At 39.0% G+C, this 22,777-nt stretch overlaps 1 protein-coding gene across 1 annotated transcript; it reads left to right on the forward strand.

The window, feature by feature from the left end:
- Nucleotides 1–2,248: 2,248 nt before the first annotated feature.
- Nucleotides 2,249–17,530, forward strand: OTOP1 (otopetrin 1; the record flags this gene model as incomplete). Its single annotated transcript, XM_080620339.1, has 6 exons — nucleotides 2,249–2,534; nucleotides 8,603–8,739; nucleotides 11,641–11,699; nucleotides 14,340–14,470; nucleotides 16,038–16,981; nucleotides 17,360–17,530. The coding sequence occupies 6 exons, from the start codon at nucleotides 2,249–2,251 to the stop codon at nucleotides 17,528–17,530; spliced, it is 1,728 nt and encodes a 575-aa protein (XP_080476465.1).
- Between the last annotated feature and the right edge of the window lie 5,247 nt (nucleotides 17,531–22,777).

Consider the following 22,777-nt stretch of genomic DNA (forward strand, 5'->3'; position numbering starts at 1 on the left):
TTCAGTTATTGTTCATTACTTAATTGTTTTAACTAATTCCACTGTTCTTAAGGACTGCGCTGCAGTGTTTGCTGTAACAGGTGACCTGACAAAATGCTGCTGCCACTAACAGTTCTATGAACTCCTTGCTTTTGTTATTTTCCTCACCATAAAATAAAGAACTCGGGGCAAGAGAGTAGAAAGAGATATCTTAATAGTTTGCTGAAAACAGTTATTAGGCTATCAAAATCCCTACCTCTCCCTAAGCTTGAATGTATTAGCTGGCTGCAGACCACCATAGGTATTTTCTGTATCAATTTACATTGATTTCATTTGAGGTTGAGAATGTGTATTGGCAACAAAGAGCTTTTCGCAGGTGACAAGGGGTGCTGTAGAATAATCTTGAAGTAAATAGTTCACACAGTGAAGATAATTTATCACAGTTATCCTGAAGCTCTGTAATATGAAAGCATCTTTGTTATTCTTTAAAGGTTACATTACCTAAGGTAAAAATAGAAGTTGGCACTTCCATAAGCTTCGAATAATGCTGGATGTAGCTCTGAGCTAGAGGTGGTTGAAGCCTTAACGGCTTGACTAGTTACACTTTCTATTTATACTGCTGTTATGGGCCTGGCTGAAACAAAGCTGGCTTTCAGTTAAGTGCATTTTTCAAAAGGAAAATGGCTTAAAATACCTGTTTCTTGAGAACAGGGCAAGATGAATAAAGGACATGAGCTACTACTTCCTTACGCTTACCTACATAGGTAACTGTGTAGAACTCACTCATTCCACCCTTCTGCTATTTTGTATTTCTTCCCTGTTCTTTAAGAGGAATGTGAATGTCAGGAATGTACATATAAGTCCAGAAATGTCCTTTATTATTTCAGGAAAAAAAAACTTTAATAATTTTTGATTTCAGAAGACAAAAAGCCTTAAAAGCTGTTCTAAGTTTTGTCAGCGGAAGTGGAGTGAAATAGATTATGTCTTTTCATTTATTTCATTTATTTTGATGTAGCTGAGCCAGTGGCTTAATTTCATGTGAGACATAGGTCACTCACTGTAAAAAACAATGCTCTGGATAGTTGATATGCTACCAACAGATACAGGGTAAAAATGTAAGACCTGCCTGGCCAGAACAAGGACTAGTCTGTCTTGGTATTGGCCTCCAAGCTATGGCTAGGTACCTAAATGCTTAGAATTAAGGGAATTTGTATTGTATGCAAAAAAAACCAAACCATTTAAAATATTTAGTGTTTTACACTGGGCTAAATTCCTCTCAACCCCTACAGACAGCCAACTGGTGCTCCAAGTCTTGAGGTTTGCACACCTTGGTAACTTATGATATGGGTCACAGTTACAACCTAGCAGTTGAAATTAAAATGGGCATAAAAATTGTGAAAATGACTGCATAAATAAACAGTAGACTAAATCCTGCAGTCTTTCCTGAAGTTGTTGCTACTTTGAGCTGAGTCGATGCTACTCCAGCTAGCAATCGCTGTAATACTCTTGTCAGAACGGGACTTACTAAAAAAAGATTAAGGTAAATTTCTGCCTTGGAAAGGTTTAGGAAATTCCTGAACATCAAGGTTATTTCCTGCCAATGGAAGTGCCAGTTGCCAAAAAGAAGCTGGACTGTGAGGCCCAGAGCATGAACGTGTGGTGGGTGACCCCACTGCCACCTGTGTGCATCGCCGGCTGTTGGCTCTCCGGCTGCGAGGCAGGCTCTATCCATCGCCCATTCTCCCTTCCTCCGAAAGCTTCCCACACGTTGGCAGTTCCTCAGCTTTCCAGCCAGCCATTAACCGTCGGAGGTGTTTTGTCTACCGCTCGCTATCTTCCCCGCCTCCCTATCTAGGGAACATGTTCTGCCGCATGTTGATAGATGTCTCTATCAACACGGACGTCAGCTCCGTGTCCCTCACTGCAGCCAGCCCTGCGGGACTCCCTGCCCCTCTGCAGGGCCGTGGCACCGCGCGGCTAACCTCCCTTACCCTCATCTCTGCCCTAGCTCCTGGCTCAGCCTGCGCTAAGACCCCCCGTGTCCCGCAAAACATCGGCAGCCTTTATCTCCCGGCAGCCTGCCTTCTCCATGGGTCACCCAGGCGCTCCCGCAGCCGGGACCCCCTCAGCCCACGCCCGGCGGCACGGTGAGGGCCGGCGGTCCCGCTCCGCCCCTAGCCGCCGGTGGGGGACGGGCCAGCCCCCAGCCTCCGAGCTCCCCGGGGGAAGCGAGGCCGCCTGCCTGCAGCACCTGGAGGGCGGAGGGGTGATGGAGAAAGCCGTCGGTTCCCCCTCTCTGGGCGGCAGCTACCCGCAGAAAAACGCCGAGATCCTGAGTAGCCAGTACGGCATCAACCTGTTCCTGGCCGGGCTGCTGCTCACATTCGCCTGGGCTGTGCATGCTGTGGGCATCAGCAAGAGCCACCTGCTCTCCTACCTCATCACGCTGATGCTCATCCAGCTCCTGTGGATGCTGTGGTACCTCTGCAGGAGCTGCACGCAGAGAAGGCTGATCCGGGACAAGGACACACACGCTGGAGCCCGCTGGCTGAAGTGTGAGTACTAGCCTGTGGCACAAAGGGTGGTATCGAGCTGCAGACATCCGTGCCATCACCTGTCTCTGCTACCACTTTGTTACCCTCTCCATCCCTACCAGCAGGCATCCTGGTATTCACGAACTTAACGCACATGCAGTGCGCTCTAAAGTAAATATATACATAAGCTGAACATACTAGGAGATTGTATGGGAAAGCTGTTTGCTAAACATCCTGGCTTTCCAACCTACCATTTACAGTGCTGAAAGCTCCGGTGCCTTTTTTTCCTTAGCAGGCTGGTGAGGCAACACTTGAAAAATAAAGTACAGCTAGTGGAGGAGGCAGTTTTGTTGGTGTCATGAAATCCTTTTGGAATAATCACCTTTTCCAGACACTGTAATCCAACTTACTTTAGGCTACTTTAGTCAGAAAAGTCCTCAAGTGCACTCTATACTAATGTATATAGAGATTCCCATTTATATGTGCACAGTGATGCCTTAGAAACATCTGCAGTTAGGACAAAATTCCACTGCCAGATCAGTTTGTAGATTAGTACATTAAACATCCAAACAAGGACTCTAAAGCTAGCATTAGCTTGTAGGAAAAGTGTACATGTTTGCAAGGTGGGATGCGATGGCCTCTCTATGCAGAGTCCGGTGTGTACTAGGGTGAGGATATGTAGGTGTATTGAGAGAAGGTAGATGGGGAAACCTCACAGGGTAATAGTGACAGCAATGATGTGTTTCTGGATCCCAAGAAAAAGAAACAACCTACATCAGCACCATGCAGAGTAGTAGGCAAGCCCTGTTTTACCAATCTCTTTTCCAGTCTCAGCACTGTAAATGCTAGGTTGGAAAGTAAGTATTTTAAGTGGAGTGGTGTAAGGCATCTTTTCCATAAAATATTTCCTACCTACTAGCAATGAGACAGCAGTTAATTATCACAGCAGCTAATGACCTATCTAAATGAAAATCCCAGGATCATCTAAAACCTGAATATTTTGAGAAGTAAGGTTCTGTTGTAGAAACGTCAGTTGTTCTTGGTCTCAGGGCTTGTGTGTCTTTCATTTTCTTTGCAATTGTTAACAATTGTGCTGTATGAATTGCTCAGGGAAAACCTTACTTTCTTTTCTTAATGTCTAGCATACAGCCATGGTCTGTAGACTCTCTTCTGAGATGCATGGAGTTCATGTAACAACTATTAAATTGTTCTCCGTGATTATTCACTGTTTTCCAAAACAATAATCACTTCTCAGTCATTTTTCATTTATTAGCTCATGTGGCTTACAACCTCCCGGAATTCATTAATGCAAGGCTTAACTCGATCCTATTTTGGACCAAGCTATGCTTTTGTTATTTAGAGGGTACCTTTCCTCTCCTACAGCAGGACCCCTGCCCTTTTTCTTTTGGCACAGCATTCACAGCATTTCATTTGTCCTGCAGGATATGAGGAGTCACAGAAACTTAGAAATAAGATACTGGATTGAACTACTAGGTTACCTTATCCATTTCTTTTCCCAGCACAGGATGGCTCTTTGTACTAGCTTCTCAAGTGGTGCGGCTTCCATGGCTTCTCTTGGATGTCTAGGCTGCAATTCAACAAATTCGCCCTTAGGGAGAGACCTACACTTTGCTATTCTTGGAAGTTTCTTGTAGTTATAAGAAACCTCTACAACTCCTTTACCCTCTGTTGATAAAAGAAAACTTATTTGAGCTAAGGAAAAACTCAGGTAGCAATTCCTCTGCCAAGATCTCCCTTGCCCTCCTCTTTATCAATGGTTTTGTCATAGAGATCTTTTATCTGAAAGACTAAAAGTCCAAATAGGAGAAGGGCAGGGCAAATTTTCATCAAGTTTTTCCACGGAAAGCTTGCTGCATTTTTTACTAGCTCTATCAGCTCCATTTGAAGTGTATCTCCTTGCTCTGGTTGTGAGAGCAAATGTGTTAAACAGATTAAAATGAGTGTATTTCCATGATTCCATTTGAACTGTGAATATAACTTTGGTAAAAGCAGTAGTAGTAGTAGAGCGTTTTGCTATGACACATGTTGAAATAGGATGATTTAACAAAAAAAATGAGTCAACAACATGGTTAACAATGCTAGAAGGACAGATGGTCAATTTACAAGAGTTGCCCACAGAAAGATTTCCTAGAGGCTTTTGCACCAACACATCAACTGTGTGAATCCTACAGCACAGTTGTCTTCCTGCTTGTGTGGTAGATCAGGAGCCACTCTTACAGTCTGAGTGTGGGAAAGGTTTCAGGGGGAGCTTTGTCTTTAATAAGGTACAGTTTTCCTGACCCTATAATCACAGGGAAGCTTAGGAAGTCCTTTCCTTGACTTATTCCCCTGAGTTCATCCCCCGTTAGGAAAAGCTCTCTGGCCATTATTTGGAAGTTCAGCCAAGTGAGTCAAAGAGGGCAAAATGAAAATCAATTGGCTTCACCAATGGCTTTACTTTATCATGTTCTCCAGCAGCACAGCATCGCATAAGCATATAAGCAGCGAGTCAACAAAAAGTTACAAAGCTTTTGGCAGACTTCAACTTGTGTTTATTTACTGCTTGCATTGGATCATCCATTATTCGAACAATATTTCAAGTTTAGAATGGCATTTTTGCAACTGTATCATTATGGCTTTTTTCTTTTTTGTCTTGATGGTTAAAAGAATTAAGCAGCACTTGGCAATATTGAAAATCCTATTCTTGATCTCCTCAAATGCACAGGTTTCAATTAATATTTAAAAAAACCCTCTTTTTTTTCCTTTAAATAATACAGTGCTCAATAGCAATCATTTCACACTTCTTTAACTTTCAAATAGAAATAGCAAACCAGTGGAATTAACTCCCTTATTTATAATTACTGATATTTGTCCAGTATTTGGTATTTAGCATATACTCCTTAAGTTCCCATCAGAGAAAGTTAACACGGAAACCATTAGCATACCATATGTATGGTCATTATATGTTATGCTTTGATTTTTGACTAAGCAAATTAGTATGATCATTTTCTTTTGAAGCCCCTTAAATATTCATGTTGGACACTTAGTATATGCTTACAGTGTGACCACCTGTGTGATTACCAGAAACATCGAGATATCATTTGAATAAATGAAATAATCAAATATTAAAAGAAATGAATCATATAAAGCCTTCTAATCCTTAGAGGACAATGGCAAAACTATAGATTTTAATGGGAACAGACTGAACCTCACTAATCTCTGATGGATGTAAAGGAAACACGAAGAGAGATACTAAGACATAAATCAAAGTACTCAATGTCAAAGAAACTTTATGGGGTTGTTTTGTTGTTGAGTTTTTGTTATTGCTGTTGATGGTTTCTTTTCCCTCCCCAATGGTTTGCTGGACAGGGGTGTAAAACTATTCAACTGAAATACCTTGTGAAAAGGAAGCAAGACAGAGTAGAACTACAGTACAGGTCATCCTTGTAAAGACAAGATGTATGTACGGTGCATGAGACAGATTGCTAATCTGAGTTTGCTCTTTATTTTTGTGAATTTAAACCCAAATCTGCGCCTTGTCTTGCCTTCTCTCCTCCCATTCCTTTTAGTTAATAAGTCCCATGTGATCCTATTTTGCTGAGCCTCTCTCATGAGTAATGGAAACAAGGATGCAGAACTTTTACATTGTAAAACACATTTTTCACCCATTTTGCTCTGACATTACTACTTCACTACAGCACTTCCTCAGGGCTTGATCTCACACTATGAATTCATTGGGAAATTAACCTATTAGTGTTGTGACTCAGGAATTAAATACCTTTCTAAAATACTCTGTAAAGGCAACATATGCACAATTACCTGTAGAGTAATTGTGGAAGATTTTCATAATCTTTTTGCTTCAGATGACAGCATTTACCTTCTTATTGAAACAATTGTGATACAAATTGAGTCCCTCTTATAGACCTTTCAGAGCAAAGTGAAACAGTGCAGTGCCTGTAAAGAAAAAGGCTAAATATACACACACACAGTTCCACTTTATTCACAACTAGTTCCACTTTATATTCACTCAAGCATGGTAATATATAGCATACAGATATGGGCCTGAGACATAAAACCAAACAGCAACAACATCATTCCCAGTGACTGTTTTCAGTCACTGTAAATTCCATTCTACAAACAATCACTCCCCAGGCTGTTTCCCAGCCCGATCTTGCCCCCAGACGCTCCCTGGCTTACTGAAGATGCAGGTGCACTATCAACAATTCTTCTTCTTCTTCAATTATCTACATAGCGGGAACAGGACAGCTTGCAGTTCCCACAAAATAGTCTGTTTCCTGCATGCTTTCTAAATAAACCATGACTCATAGAATCACTCATAGAAAGATTTAAGTAGGAAGGGACTTCTTAAGGTCATCTGGTTCAACACCTTGTCCAGAACACGTCCAGTTACCTCAGGTAAAGCTCTTTCAGAAGAATCAACAACTCTGATTTATTTTAGAGTAATTAAAATTCTTTGAATAAAGAAGGAAATGTATGATTTGATCTCAAGAGTAGCCTAAACTTTTGCATTTTATGATGCCATTTGCTATATATACATAATGAAAATGGCACATCTATTTACATGTGGGCTCCAGTCCTGCTATATGTGTTAGAGATAATACAAAATAACATATATAAACAATATGCATGGGCTTGTACACATTCATGAAGTACAGAGCACGGGATTTAGATTTTTAAATATGAAAGCAAAGGTTTCTATCTCTTGGTAGAAATTACACTGTCAGTAATTTGCCATTCTTTTTATTATAAAGAAATTGTAAAACAGAAACATAAAATCCTACTGGAATTCATAACCTTGTGGTAAAAATAAATGAAGTTTATTTTTGTTTAATTTTAAAGTGTCAATGAAATACTAACAAAAAATACATTATATTTTAACATTTATATTTAATTTTCATCAATGCAACTTTAAAAATAAATGTATTATTAACTAAATAAATTATTAAAGTAGTATTATATTTTATTAACACAACTCAAGTGGAACATGGTGCTTATAAGGAAGTTAGGTTATGGTCCTTCATAAATGCTAAATATTCATCAAAATCAACACAAGTAACATTATTTATTATGTGGGGAATTACAAAGAAATACAGAGATAATGACGCTGATCTGGATCTTAAGGTGCAGTTAAGGTCTGTTGATAGATTTTTATGTAGTCTTAATTCAAATGAGCCCAAGTTAAATTCAGTGAAAGCCTAAAGAGGGAAAAGAACAAAAAACAAATGAAGTCTCCAGAGTTTGGTTCAGTAATTTTATTGCCAGTAGTGCTTGGCCATACAGGTACAAACCCACCAATTTAGTAATATATGTTGTATTATCGTATAGCTTCCCAGAATAAGTCTGTCACATTTACATTCCTGAAAAGAAAAAGACAAAATAATCAAAGGGAAACATATATTTTGAAAGTTCTTTAGGATACAAAATACACAGAGAAACTTATTAGGGTTTCTTTTGTGTACGTGTGGAAATAACAGTGAAATGAAATCTTTGGTTCCTTTCTAGGAGAACGAACCCTACAGCTCATTGTAGTTCTGGTCTCTGACTTAAAGCGTAACCTCCGGAACCACAGGGAAGGCATACCAAGTGATTGTGTTACTTCTTACTGTCGAGCTCTTGGGCCAGGAGACTGTAACATGATTGTTCAGCTCCCTGAAACTGTCTAGTTTGCAATGGGGCTGTATAGAGCGTTAATTCATGTGCTGTATGGTTGCTTCAGTGCTACCGTTACCTGAGAGGCTGACTTTGCAGGGAGCCAGGAGTCATCTGCGAGGTGCTGAGTGTCTCCAGGTCCTGGCGATTGCTGGGATGGCTCCTCTAAACTGGCTGTGCAAGGTGTGTACTGTGATGTACTTTCCTAGCATATTGGGCAGAGGCTTTCACAAATTAGAGGGACTTACTACATTGAGTCAATTGTCTTCATGAACATTGATCTCCTTGTATTTCCCTAAGAAAGAACAGAGATATTGATTGACTTTTATTTCCCTAAAAAGATTTTAGTATATTGTACAAGTTGTCTTTAGACACTGTAACTGTATGTTAATATTTTCTAATATCTTTTTCATTTGCAGGTGGGATTACATTATTTGCAGTGATTACTTTAGTTCTGGACTCTTTTGAAATTGGATATTATATTGATTTTTCAAACTGTTTATCACCAACTGAGGGCATTTTTCCTGTTACACATGCTGTGCACACCATCTTACAGGTAAAAGTTACTGGTTGCAGTTTTATTTTATATCTGTATTTCTTACAAAAATATAGTTTATCTTCTTGTCATCAATAGATTTTACACTTATTTCATTTCTAAGCATATCACAGTATACTTCTGAGGGATGAATTCTTGTTTGTGTATATCCTTTCTATGTGTAAATTCAGGCTTTGCAACCTGAAACTGCTCAGCTGTAAAATTCACATGGGTTCAAAAAAGAAGTAATCAAAACATGCTCGTCTGGAATTGAAGTTACATGCTTTTAATTTTAGTTCAAATTAAATATTTAACTTTCAGAAATTTCAGGCTGAAATGAGCAGCTTGGCTAAAGACAATTCACTTGTTTCTGTAGGTAGGAGTTGCCAGACAAGTTCAATTCAATCTATCCTGATGCCCCATTGTGGTTTAGGGGTGAAGGCCTGACAGTTCAAAAGGCAAAAAACATTTCCTGCCTGGTTATAAAATACTTGCACACCTTTCCTATAACAAACAAATGTGGATTTTCCTTCTAGAACCATTTGGGTATGCTTATGAGTGGCTACACAGTAGCAAACATAATGACTCCTGTAAAATATTCTAGCTGCTTTTTTGTTGTAAGGCTTTAGGTCTGTATTGTATACTCCATAGCTGATTGCTTACCACATGAATTTCTTTGAGTCCCTGTCAGCAGGTTTGTAGGAAAAAAGGAAAGAAAAAGCCAGTCAACTAAGATGCTCACTTATAGCCAGGTCATTTAATGCACTTTCAGCAATCAGTAAGTCATTCAGAAAGAACAGAAATTTTTTCCGGGCAGTTGTAGCTACATGGAAATGAGCATTTGAACAACTTTCATTTTTCTGCTTTCTGTAAGAAAAAAAAAAAAGCATTGAAATTTAAGCAGTAACTGTGATCTCTTGTGTTTTTTTCTCTGAGGGTGAAATTCTGTTTTGGTTGAAATAATCTTAATTTCACATTCCTGTAATATCTACTCTCTGTGTATTGCACCTTCTTCATTTTAGCTCTGAAAACAAACCAAAGAAATTAAGACATTTTCCCCTGCTGATCTGCATGTAGCATTCCTCATTGCATTCAGTGGCCCTGGGCTGACAAGGTTTCCGTTTACTGTGAACTTGAGTGCGGAAGAAACAGTGTACTAACAACGCTGAACAAAGGGAACTAATTTAAATTGAATTCTAATTTAAATTTTACATCACCCAATGTTGTTGAATTTATCATCTGCTTAGCTTAAAACAATGAAAGCTTGAATGTTTGCCTGAGCAATCAAAGAAAAAAATTAAAAAGTGGTTTAACAGCTACCTCTTACCTCAGACAAATCTAATCATGTCTTTGAAACGCAGGATGAAATTACAGCAGAGAACATCCCTAATTATGTGTCATCTAAACACTGAAAGATGTGTTTTCTACCGAATATGTGTCAGATTCTCTTGTGTTTTACACTAAATGAGGCATCCTGATACGTGCCATTAAATTAACAAATATATACATACTGCACCTGTGCAAGCAATGAACTAACACATACCTGTCTTTCCAAGGCGGGCTGTGCATTATGTTGTACATCATGTTCTTTCACATAATGCACAGCCTTTGTCCCTTTGGGCAGAATTCCCCTTGGGGCAATGACTACTCTGTGAACAAATATTGGATTTTATGGTATTTCATTACCTTACTGACTTTCATCTTCTTGACTCTAATGTCTGAACAGGTCTTCAAAACTTATGTTGGTTTTTAAGTTTTGAAGGATACTTCTACCTCTGCTGTTAGATTTTGCTGCATCTATCCCAGAACAGGAAATTGAACGTGACATTAGATGAGAGTAAGGTGCTGATTTCAATTTGTTTGATTTAAGTTGAATTCTCCATGATATCTTCTGGTCTTTACATCTGGGGGTTTACAGTCCTCACACCTCCTTTTGATAAACACATCAGTAGGGGAGTGAATGAACATTTGAGTGCTGGGTGGCATAGGCACCCTACACTAATTGGCATATTTAGTGATAAAATGGACTTCCAGTTATTACTGAAAAAGAGCCCAAAGTTCTTTGCACTTTCCAGACCATTCCTGGAACACCAAACCAGGCAGATTTCTAAGAGAAACCTTTTGGACCATTTCTCTCCTAATCGTTCACCTACTGTCAAGCTCAGTGTCTTAGGAGCTATTCTGAGTAAATAGGACTCCTAGCTGTACCCTAACATCCCTGAATAATATTGGTATCATTCTCCTTGCATTTATCAGCACTTGAAACTGGGTTTGTGCCAGCAACAATCTCTATCATGAGGTCTCCTTTATATTCCCACAAACAGACCATCCCAGTTTTATGCTTCTTTCTCATTTACTTGCTAACTCAGTACTGTTATCTCACTTTTTTATTGTCCAGATGAGCTTTCTGTGCTATCCTTGAAGTGCAACTGCTGTGTTCTTGATGTGTTTGTCTCAGACTGATAGTACAAACTTTTCTCTTGCTTCTTGGGTGTCCACTGTTTTATTAATCGAGTCTGGCATCCTTTCACTTATTTCTCTCCCTCAATAAAATTTTATATATTCAATAAATTATTCAAGCCATGCCCTGCAGTAATCATATTGATGTCCACCTCTGGTAGCTTTATTTCCTTTGTCATTGAAGTAAAAGCCTATCCAGATACAGAAGCAAAGTATGTTTTGGGAAGTCATACTGAGCCACTGTGCATACAAGAAATCTCAGGCTCTTCATGCCAGAGAGGTTCTTGAGTGAATGTCACAGGAAAACATGAGTTATTTCACATGCCAGGAGACAGAGCTACCTCAGTTTAAATCATCAGAGGATTTAAACATTCGTGTTTCTGACAACAGATGCACTTGACTTTTTGAGTGTCTCACATGCTTATTGGTGTAATGACATTTCTCTGTATTCATTTCATTTAGGTCTACTTTCTGTGGTGCCATGCAAAGGATATTATCCAGTCTTTCAAAACACTTGAAAGGTAAAGTGGATCTGATCCTTACATAGAATGCTAATAGTTGTAGGTCTGTTTCAACACCTACAGTTTTACTTTATGAGGGACAGTAAAAGTTTACAGAGATTGATTCTCCTCTTGACTGTGTTAACTAGAAAGAAATAGGGCAGTTAAATAGAAAGTAAATCCATTTACCCTTATAATCTGTGCTTATATTTTATAATATACATTAGTCACAGAATACATGCATTTTTCTCAGAGAGAGGGATATGGGCAATGTATGATACCAAAGTGTCATTTGGATTTTTTTGAAGGAAGGAAGCATCATGTATGTGTCCTGGGACTATGCACTATATTATGTGTTCTTTATTTAGCTACTGAAAGGGAATCTGCATCAGCAACCTGCAGTTAGTGCAATATATCAGAAGTATTTTTTATTGATTTTTATGGAAATCACCATTTGGAACTAGAACAAAGAAACGTAGAAAAGTTTGGGTTGGAAGGGACCTTTAAAAGTCATCTAGAGCAACCTCCTCTGCAATAAGCAGGAAAATCTTCAACTAGAGCAGGTTGCTCAGAGCCCTGTCGAACCTGACCTTGAATGTTATCAGAGGTGGGACATCTACCACCTCTCTGGGCAACATGTGCCAGTGCTATATCACCCTCATTGTAAAAAAATTATTCCTTTTATCTAGTCTAAATCTCCCTTCTTTTAGTTTAAATCCATTGCCCCTTGTCCTATTGCAGCAGGGCCTGCTAAAAACTTTGTCCCCATCTTTCTTCTAAGCCCACTTTAGATACTGGAAGGCTTCTGTAAGATCTCCCTGGAGCCTTCTCTTCTTCATGCTGAACAAGCCCAGCTCTCTCAGCCTTTCATCCTAGCAGTGGTGTTTGATTGCTTTGGTTTTTTTTGTGCCCCTCCTGTGGACCCACTCCAACAGGTCTATATCTTTCCTATGCTGAAAACCCCAGAGCTAGATGTGATGCTCCAGATGAGGTTTCACCAGAGCAGAGCAGAGGGTCAGAATCACCTCTCTTGACCTGCTGGCCATCCTTCTTTGATTCAGCCCAGTATACAGTTGGCTTTCTGGGCTGTGAGTGCACATTGTTGGCTTATGTTCAGCTTTTCATTCATCAATATCCCCAAGTCCTTCTCCACAGGGCTGCTCTCAACCCCTTCATCCCTCAGCCTGAATTGATACTGGGGGTTGACCTGACCCAGTGCAGGACCTCGCACTGGGCCTTGTTGAACCTCATGAAGTTCATATGAGCCCGCTTCCCAAGCTCAGGTCCCTCTGGATGGCATCCTATCCCTCAAGCACGTCAAGCACACCAGTCAGCTGTGCTAGATGCAACTGTGCAAATGCCCTGGGAAACGCAGCCTCCCTGGTGGTATCTTATGTACCCAAATCAGTAAGGGCTGTACATGTTTCTGACACAAGAACTTGGTTCTTGCAGGGTAACTGATGTGTCCCCTGAAACAGCTGAATACACACATTTCTTATAGAACTGAGGACTAGTGTTTGAGGCAGCAGAGCCAGTTCCAATGTGTTTTTTGGTTTTGTGAGAAGGTGGATTAATGTAGTTTATCTGTACGTAGAACATAAATAAGCAAACATAGTCACTTTAAAAATACTTACCTCAAATTGTCAATGAGCTGACCAGTTTCTACAGGAAGTAAAATAAATTTACTTAGAAATACGGTCTGTGGTGAAGATTCTCCATTTGTTCTGCTCTCTTGGGCAAGTGTTCAAGCCCCATGCCAATGAGGAGGGTGATCACAGAAGGCTTTGCAATGTCAGCTGGTGAAATCAGCTTGGTTGATAAATAGGTTTTAAAAATCCCTAACTGCAAGTTTATCACTGAGAACAGTGCAGTAATAAGGAACTGTTCTTGGTGAAGAAACATTATCAGCTTCGGGTGCAGGAGAACCATACCTGGGAGAATGGTAGATGATAGAACTGCGCCTAGGAAAGAGGTATGACGGCCTTCTACAAAAGTGGAGCGATGAGTGCTGGGCAACAGAGAACTATTGTGTGGACTTTGTTAGGAAGTTCAGAACAATTAACCCACTTCTTTCACCAATGCTATTCTGTTTCACAAAGGCTGAAATAGCTTGTCAGAAATCAAGAGTCTCAAAAATGCATGGAGACCTACCTCACTGTACCCATACTTTGAATGGAATAAAGCCCTCTGTTAGCTTTTGCTCTCTCCAGGAGGCAAAAATGCATAGACCAGAAGTTAGAGAAGGCGGTATCTGTGAAGAAAGACCAGCCACAGTGAGTATGAAGAAGCACTGCAGAAGGCTTTGAGATATGGCTTGCAAAATATTAACCCCGTTCAGGCTGTTCAATCCCTGTCATTAACATGAAGCTTATTCAGCCCAAAGAATAAAACCTATAACATAAGGGAGCATAGCAATTAATAACAGCATCCTATTAATGTTTTAATACATTAGGCCATTGTATTTCTGTAAATTTTGGAAGTCTAACATTCATTGTGCTCCATTACACAACATCTTTAGAGATCAGTTATGATTTATTTTTCCACTGCACTGACAAACAAATAGTACCATGTAGCTTGTCTACAGAAAGTTAATCCATTTAATTTAACCTATATGGAGGTATACTCTGTTCAGATTCCTTCAGTAATAACCTTATTTTGTAGGTTTGGAGTTATCCATTCTGTGTTCACAAATTTGCTCCTGTGGACAAATGGAGTGTTAACAGAGTCAAAACATCAACTGAATGAACATAAGGAAAGACTAATCACGCTTGGTTTTGGGAACATAACAATAGGTGAGTGAAAAGGTTGGTACATTTTGAATTCCTGCTCTAGCACACTCTTGTACAAAATACTTTGTCACTGTAGGACGGGGCTGGGTCATTCATGACTATTTCAGCATAGTCATTCCTGGACAAATGGTAGTGAGCTGATAGTTCAGATCATAATGAAATGTTATATGATCATTATCATTATCATATATGGGATCCAGGTTGCAAGGGATCTCTGGAGATCATCTAGTCCAACCGCTTGCCAGGGCAAGGTCACCCAGAACAGGTTACACAGGAACATGTCCAGGGGCGCTTTGAATGTCTCTACAGACAGAGATTCCACGACCCCCCCGGGCAGCCTGTTCCAGTGCTCTGCCACTCTCAGTGTAAAGTTCTTCATGCTGAGGCAAAACTTCTTGTGTTTAAGTCTATGGCCATAATCTTGGTACATTAGGTGAGAACAGGTAAATCGGAAGTTAGTGGCTCTTCTTGATATTTCTACTTGTTAAATAGAAGCAGTTTCCTTATATTACGTCGTATTATTCTGCTACCAGAATCATTATACAATTAAGAACAGTCAGAAATAACATCTTAAAGGGGGAGAGAAGTAGTGGTCTACAAGACAAGTCTGGCATTAACATACCATCCACTGTAAAAGCAGTTTTTTGTCATCTCTTAACACTGTGTGCTTGAGACAAAACAATTCCAACTTTCTCATTTCCTCTTCTCTTCTAAAATTATAGAAAACAAATGAAAAACTTCCAGGCACACATCTGAGAGCAGTGCCTAAAAATGTGTTCTTCAGCATGTGCGTTTACACATTTATAAATACATACATTGTGAAAATGCACATTAAATCTATGTATTTTGCAAATATGAGCAATTGTTCACTGACATGCCTTAGGGGTTTACAATGCAAGTGGATGCACAGCAGGGAGATTATGATTTCATAGCTCCTCTAGTTCTTCTCAAAAGAAGAAGGCTGATTTTTATTTTTTTAATGTTTTTTAACCTTAAAACAATACTGGGACATGGACTGAAAGTATTTGTGGCTTACTTGGCCTCTTTTCTAGACATTTTAATAAAGTGAGTTTAATAAAGTGGGTTTGGTATTAGAGACCACACTATGTAAATAACTGATAAAAATGAGAGTAGAACTGAACCCTTTCCTTGTTAATTTTGTCCTTGATCTGATCCACAGATCTTTGGGCTTCCATAAAAGCCTTCTAAGCTGAAGGGCTGAGAACTCAAAGCCCTTTGGATCTGTTTTTTTGTGTCATAAAAAAGCATTTTTACCAAGACCCTGCTGAAGTTTGGTGCACTTTGGTGCAGCATTTGTTCATGATGTGATTATTGCTCAGAGCCTGAGCAGTGAAGTCAGAAACTATACTACAGTGAACCTGCAAAGGCTTTGTTAGATTAATGAATTAATGGCAAGACCTTTTCTTAGGTGGCTAACTTGGTCATATAATGTGTTGTTTGACTGAAATCTTACCTTTTTTATGTTTTGTTATTTTATTTATATTGTATCTATGCACTTTAAATGATAAGTCTTTATAATGGGTATAACTAATCTCTTCCTCTCCTTTAGTTTTAGATGATCATGCACCTCAATGCAACTGCACAACAACAACTCTCTGCTCTGTATTTTCTCAAGGAATATATTACCTGTATCCCTTTAATATAGAGTACCACATCCTAGCATCCACAATGCTCTATGTCCTGTGGAAGAACATCGGCCGCAAAGTCGAGCACCACCAGCAACACAAAACTCTATTCAAATTCCATGGCATAACTGTTGGAATGATTTTTGGTCTAATCATCTTAACCAGCACAATAGCCATAGTTGTAGTGTATTTAATCCAGATTGGACGTTCAAAAATCAAAAGCGAGTTGGCACTTACTATGTTTTACTTGCATGCTATCTTTGTGCTGGCTCTCATGTGCACAGCTGGAATTGTCGCCCTTCTCATCTACAGACTGGAAGGCAGATCACTGGATAATTCAAAAAACCCTGCTCGAAAACTTGATGCAGAGCTGCTGGTGGGCACAGCTGCAGGGTCATGGCTCCTCTCCTGGGGCTCGATCCTCGCCATTATCTGTGCCCAAGCGCATCCAAAATACACTTGGTATAACCTGCCCTACTCCATCTTGGTTATTATTGAGAAATATATTCAGAACCTCTTCATCATTGAATCCATACATCGTGAGCAGGACAAGGTGAATGATGATATTAAAACTCTTCGAATAGTGACTATATCTAGGGGAAACACTTTATCACTTACCCCCTCGTACAAAGAGATTTACAATGACAGAGCCACTCATGACGATGGGGAGGTACCCTGCTTATTTAAAAGCAGCATCTGTGGGAGAGAAAATGGTGGTGGTGGAGCCAAGGAAGAAGCAAGTCAGGAAAATAGTTTGGTCATGCACTCAGGCTCAGATTTCTCATTTTGCAGTAGAAACTCCGTTACTAACCACAGGAGGAGAATTCTGAAGAACATCGCTGCATTTTTATTCCTCTGCAACCTTTCGGTAAGACATTTTAAACATAATTCACAAGTTAATAGCCAAAAGCTTCCCAACCTCTCAAGTCTGATAAGTATATTAAAGTTACAAAGCTCTATAGTTTGTATCAAGTAAATTTTACTACTTCTGGGAGAATAAGTGAATTTGCCTTTGGGAACAGTTTATTTAAACATGGAATGTGGGAGCCTAGGCTTGCTTTAGTTGTAGTACAAAAACTGTAGCAGCAGCAGAAGCTGAAACCTCTTCAGTGTGTGCCAGTAGCAACAGGGAGGATTTTCTTAGCCTTTCTGAAACCAATTTGCAGTTCGATGGGGTCACAGTCATTACAGGCTATTGACTAGTATTGCTGGTGATTAATATTTGCCTTGCATTCTTTCCTTGCAGCTGTGGATACCACCGGCTTTCGGGTGCCGCCCAGAATATGACAATGGACTAGAAGAAATAGTTTTTGGCTTTGAACCCTGGATAATTGTTGTGAACCTTGCAATGCCTTTCTCTATTTTCTATCGGATGCATTCAGCTGCCTCACTCTTTGAGGTCAATTGTAAGACATAGATCATATAGGGTCCCTCAGTGAACAATTGATTGAATAATTAATTAAATAAGTAACAGCTGAATGAGTGGATGAATGAATGAGTGAACATAGCAACAGCTGCTCAATACACGGAAGATTCAATAATTTCTTTAAAAAGAAGGGACTGTAGCTAATAGCATGTAATTATTTTTTGCTTCCACGTATTTTGTTATATATGTAGTGTTATTGTATAGGTACACTTTTCAGAATCATATTAGTGTTGATGTGGTTAACTCTATGTAGTAAAGTTAATTCAGTCTCATTAATCTTTGTTTTAATCATCTGGGATTTCTCCTCTATATAATTTGTATTGCTTTGTTTTCATTCACTGTGGCTTGTGAAAGGGGTTTAAAAAACCCTCATCTGTATTATGTAGGAGGGAAAAATCCCAGGAACAGCTAAACTGAGTGCTGCTCCTGGATCACAGAGATATTATGAAAACTCTAACTCTTAATTCCTAGCAATGCTTTTATAGTAAAACCTGAAAAAATTTGCTGTTTAGATGGGATGTGGGAATTGGTTTAAACCTCCTGAATACTGACAAAAAAATCAACATATAGTTACTATTTTCTTAACTGTATAGCAAGAAATCCAGGTGAAGTAACATGTATGGTTAGGTATCATGCTGCATTCGATTTCTTCTGATAAAATATATTTCTATTAATGCATCTCCCTTGTCTTTTGTTTACTATACAACATAACTGAGAAATAAAGTTAATCCTCTCAATTCTTTATTCACACATTCTTGAAATGCTTTAAGAGAGAACAAACAATAGTCTTAAGGTTTATGTTTAGTTATATATGTTCCATTGCTGGAATGGTGTATATGCTCTGTACAATTTTTTTTATGAGCAGCTAATGGCTTTGTAGTTCAGTGTCCTGGTTGGAAGATAATCATATATCTCCATATAGGGATGCTGTAAAGCATAGCTAATGCCTCTAGAAATTTGGAGGGCCCTTGGCCAAGGGTTTTTTAAGTGTGATTTACAAGTGTGGTCTGCATGCTGTTAGAACATAATCTCAGATCCCTAGGATATTTAGTTGCCTGACTTCTCACAGAAAGCATTGAAAAGTTGGATGTCTGAATAATTTTAGAATCTGCACTTGTGATATCGAAAGACTGGAACAACGACCAGAATACTAACAGGGAGCGATAGATCAGTTACTGGATAACCCTTGCTAACACATTAATGGTCTAGTCCTAAACCTGGTGGGTGAAAGGCTGCAAAATTTCCGCCCCTACCTAGCTCCTAAAAGGACGGTAAAACAGTTGTCATCTCCATCTGCCTGAAAGCACTCATACATCTGAATGGGAGAGGTCTGCTTCTGAGACAGGTTTCAGCAGCCTTGTCTGCTCTTAAGCAGCAGAACAAAAGCTTTGGCTTTGTACCACTAGATGGCAACCACAGACCATTCGATAAATTACCTGATCCCCGCAAGGACTCGCTTCACATCATAATTAATCTTTCTGGTTGGACTGGAATTTTTGCTACCACCTTTACCTTTTGCAAAAGCCAGATCAAGTAAAGCAACTTTCATCTGAAGTCTCAGGTGAAGTCTGAATTAAATGAATCAACCTGAGCGTGAGAACTCCTTAAGCAAAGCAATTTCAGTTCAATTTTAAGAAGTTTTAAGAGTCACCACCTGATCATATTGCTGTAATCTCTGCTTTTCTCTAGGGCTGCTTTTCATGCTCTTTTGTCACATCTCAATTAGTCCATACATTCATTCGAGACAGTAACATCTTTTGTCTTTCCCCTTGAGCCCAGTAGCTTGATCTCACCTATGTCCATGCAAATACCAGCTCTAACCAACTCCCTTGGTTGCCTCTCAGACTGATTCCACTTTAAATAGAGCCACCCAGATAATCAAATAAAGCTTTAATCTTCCTTCCAGATCAACTGTTGGACCAACACTCCAACTAATTCAGATACCAGAAAAAAAAAATCATTTAATTAGGGAGGCTCATAAATTCCACTTCATCTTTTAAGTGCTCATGAAGATGGCTAGAGGGAGTCTGTGTCTTCTTCCTCTGCTTCTGTGGGATGGGTCACATGTCATTCTTCTGTTAGAACTGGTGCTCTTTAGTTGATTCGCATTTGTGTTCAACCAAAGCAGAGCTAGCTAATCCCTAGTGCCAAGAAAGGGCCCTATGCTCTACTGCAAACAATCAGCACACATTTTGATGTTTCAAAAATAAATAATATGCTTATTTAGTTAAATTTCATCTGCAATTCCTTAGCCCTTTCAGTTTCTTAACATTACTATGAAAATAATTTCATTTGTCCACAATATTAAATTAATTTTGAATGCTGAAATGGAAATTTATTCAGAAAAGTGAACTAAGGCAGAAGTCTAGCAGTAAAGAAATGCTCTCAACATGCAAATTGGCAGATTCCATTCCTAGCTGCATCGATGAAACCCTGTTGACTTAAATGGTGCTGTTTCAGGACCAGAGACTTGTCTAAACCATGACAACCTGAGAAACTTAAGAGGTTTTTGCAAGAGAATTTCTCTAAAAAAAATATTGTTTCATCCGAATGCAGAACATTTTCCAGAAGCGGGTCTTATTTTAACTACTGTGGAAGCAAGTGTGAGTATGAAGCTCTGAACATTTTAGAATCACAGATTTTTGGACCAGAACAGTAATCAGATTGCTGTAGTGTGAGCCCTAGCTTGCTGATCAGTGCTAAACCTGACTGGTTCAAAAAGTGCTTTCAAACTTCTCTTTTTTTGTTTTTCTCTCGCATATATCACAATACAAATTTATCACAGGTTTTAAAATATAAGAAATAGCACGAAGATACCCTATTTCTGCCTACCTATCTGCTCAAGCACGTGACAGAAGGCAGGAGGGCTGGCTTACCCAGGAGAGAGCTGTAACAGCTGCTCCTTGCTATGCTCCTGAGGTACCTCTAGGGGACAGTTGGTCTACTTAGAGACCTTTAGGGAATGTCTTTGAGATAAATTTAATATTATTTAGAAAGAATTTTTTTATTTTTAAGGGAATTTCTTTAGTCAACTCCAAAGTGAACTTGGTATGTAAAGAATCCTGAATTTTTGCTACATAATCAGAAAGCTATACTCTGATGTTCATCATATGCTTTTGTTAGACTCTTCCACTCCCTCCCTTCCACCCTAGATAATTTCATTTATTCAATAATATATTCTTGGGTAGCTTTTAAATTCATGCATTTGCAGGAACAAAGGCTGTTAAGGTGCAAAAAGATTCCTACAATCTTCAAGTATTTGCCTAAAGAGTCAAATTTGCATAATCATAGATTTTTCTGATGTTTTCTTAGTGTCAGTGACACTAATTGTAAGGTGGAAGAAGGCCATGGTCGAGTCTTGCTAAAAGAAACAAATTCCTTTTACTGATATTTCTTTGAATTTCCTCTTTTAATAATTTCAAAAAATCTCCAACCATTTTCATAATTTTGGAAATATTCCTGTGTTGTTGTATGGCCCTCTTGTGGTCCATAGACTTTGAGTGGACTATACCAGTGCAAAGAAGTAGATGGCTCCAGAGAACAGCAAAGAGGGCAATTATCCAGGTAATTTAAGTACATGCTTCTTTCCATAGACTGCGAACGTAAGGTCCTGGTGAGACTAATTAGGGCATTAAAAAAGAAAAAAGCTGACTCTTTCTTCTATTGAGCAGCATCTTTCAAGATCTAAGCTGCTCTTCCGTGTAGGAGCACATAGTATTATATCCTGCTTGTGTTATTCTGCCGTTTCCTGCAAGAGCTCTGAATGAAGCAGGATTTGGTTAGAAAGAAAATGAAAGATATAGTACTTTAGTTAAAGTGAAGGCTTTGTTGCTTGATGGACTTTTTTCTAGCTGAAAATGAAGTGTAAATTTCAATCATAATGATGTGACCAGGGTAATTTATTTGTAACTTTGAAGATAATATTTTGTGCAGCCAATATGAGCTTTAATTTAATTTCTGACTTAATAAGATTAAGAAATGCTCATAAATCATGTCTGCAAGGATAAAGAGAAAAAGGCTTTTTAAAAGGTTTGTTCTTTCTCTAAGGTGACATTTCTGGACACTGCTTGGCTCTGCTTTTACTAACGATGTTTCATTTTAACAGGTAACGCTACATCTTTACTTGTTATCAGAGTAGGCCTGCCATTGCCCTGTTGAAGTTGTAGTAAGGCAGGACAGAAGGCAGCCTGGCAAAATCAATGAATGCTACTCGAGTGTTATTTATTCTCTATGTGACCTGACAGTATGCAAAACACAGGTTGAATGGAGATATGAGTGCCTATGTGCAGTCATGTGCAAATACTCTTAAATGATTCATTTCTGCATCCTGCAAAACGAGTCTCTGGACACCTTTGACCATATCTTACATATGATATATTATGAAAACCAAACATGCATTCATTAAATTTCACCTAAAACCTATGAAATAAAAAGCTTCAAGATTTTAATACAAACACTCATTTTTAAACTTTCTTACCTGGCTCTGTCTGATTAGAGATGATGTATGTACAGCTCTGGCTCACTGGATTCCCTGAGAGCTTTTGTCCCCAAGGATTTGGCCTCATTCTGTGCATATATGAATAAAATGAGATCTGTATTTAAACAGAATAGAAGCAGCTACAATTGGTAATGGGAACCTTAAAAAACAGGGCTGGCTTTATTAGGTTTGAAGGATGAATTTGATCTTAGAGTTTCACTTTGATGTCAATAGTCAATCATTAAAGTTTGTTGGGGTTTTTTTGGCTGAGATTTAAAGCAAAACTTGCAGTTCTGCAGTTCTGCTACTATTTTTACCTAAAAGAGACCTGAATTTCAACTCTCTAAATATGTCCTTTGGTAAAATCTTTACCAACACATTTTCTAGTTCTTGCCAGAAAAAAATGGAGCACAATTCAGGCCTATAAACATGCTATGAAATAAAGATGAATGTAGTAGGTGGAAATTTGTGAAAGAAGAGGGATGTCAGGAAAGCCAGTTGCCATCTTCCTCCTTCACTTGCAACAAACACAATTTATTGTCTTCACACAAGATTTTCTATCAAAACTTGCACAAGCAGTGAGTGCTTCATATTTATTTTCCAATACATCTTTGCTTGAATGTCACTGCAATTAAAAGCCAGTTTCTGAAAAGCGCACATAGATCCATTAATTCCAGGGAACCACATCAGCATTTTAATCACAGCAGAGTGAGGAACAGCTCCTCTCCACATGTGCTGGTTCTGCCTGGGGCAGAGTTAAT

This window comes from Psittacula echo, assembly GCF_963264785.1.
Source record: "Psittacula echo genome assembly, chromosome: 1".
Lineage (NCBI taxonomy): Eukaryota > Metazoa > Chordata > Aves > Psittaciformes > Psittacidae > Psittacula > Psittacula echo.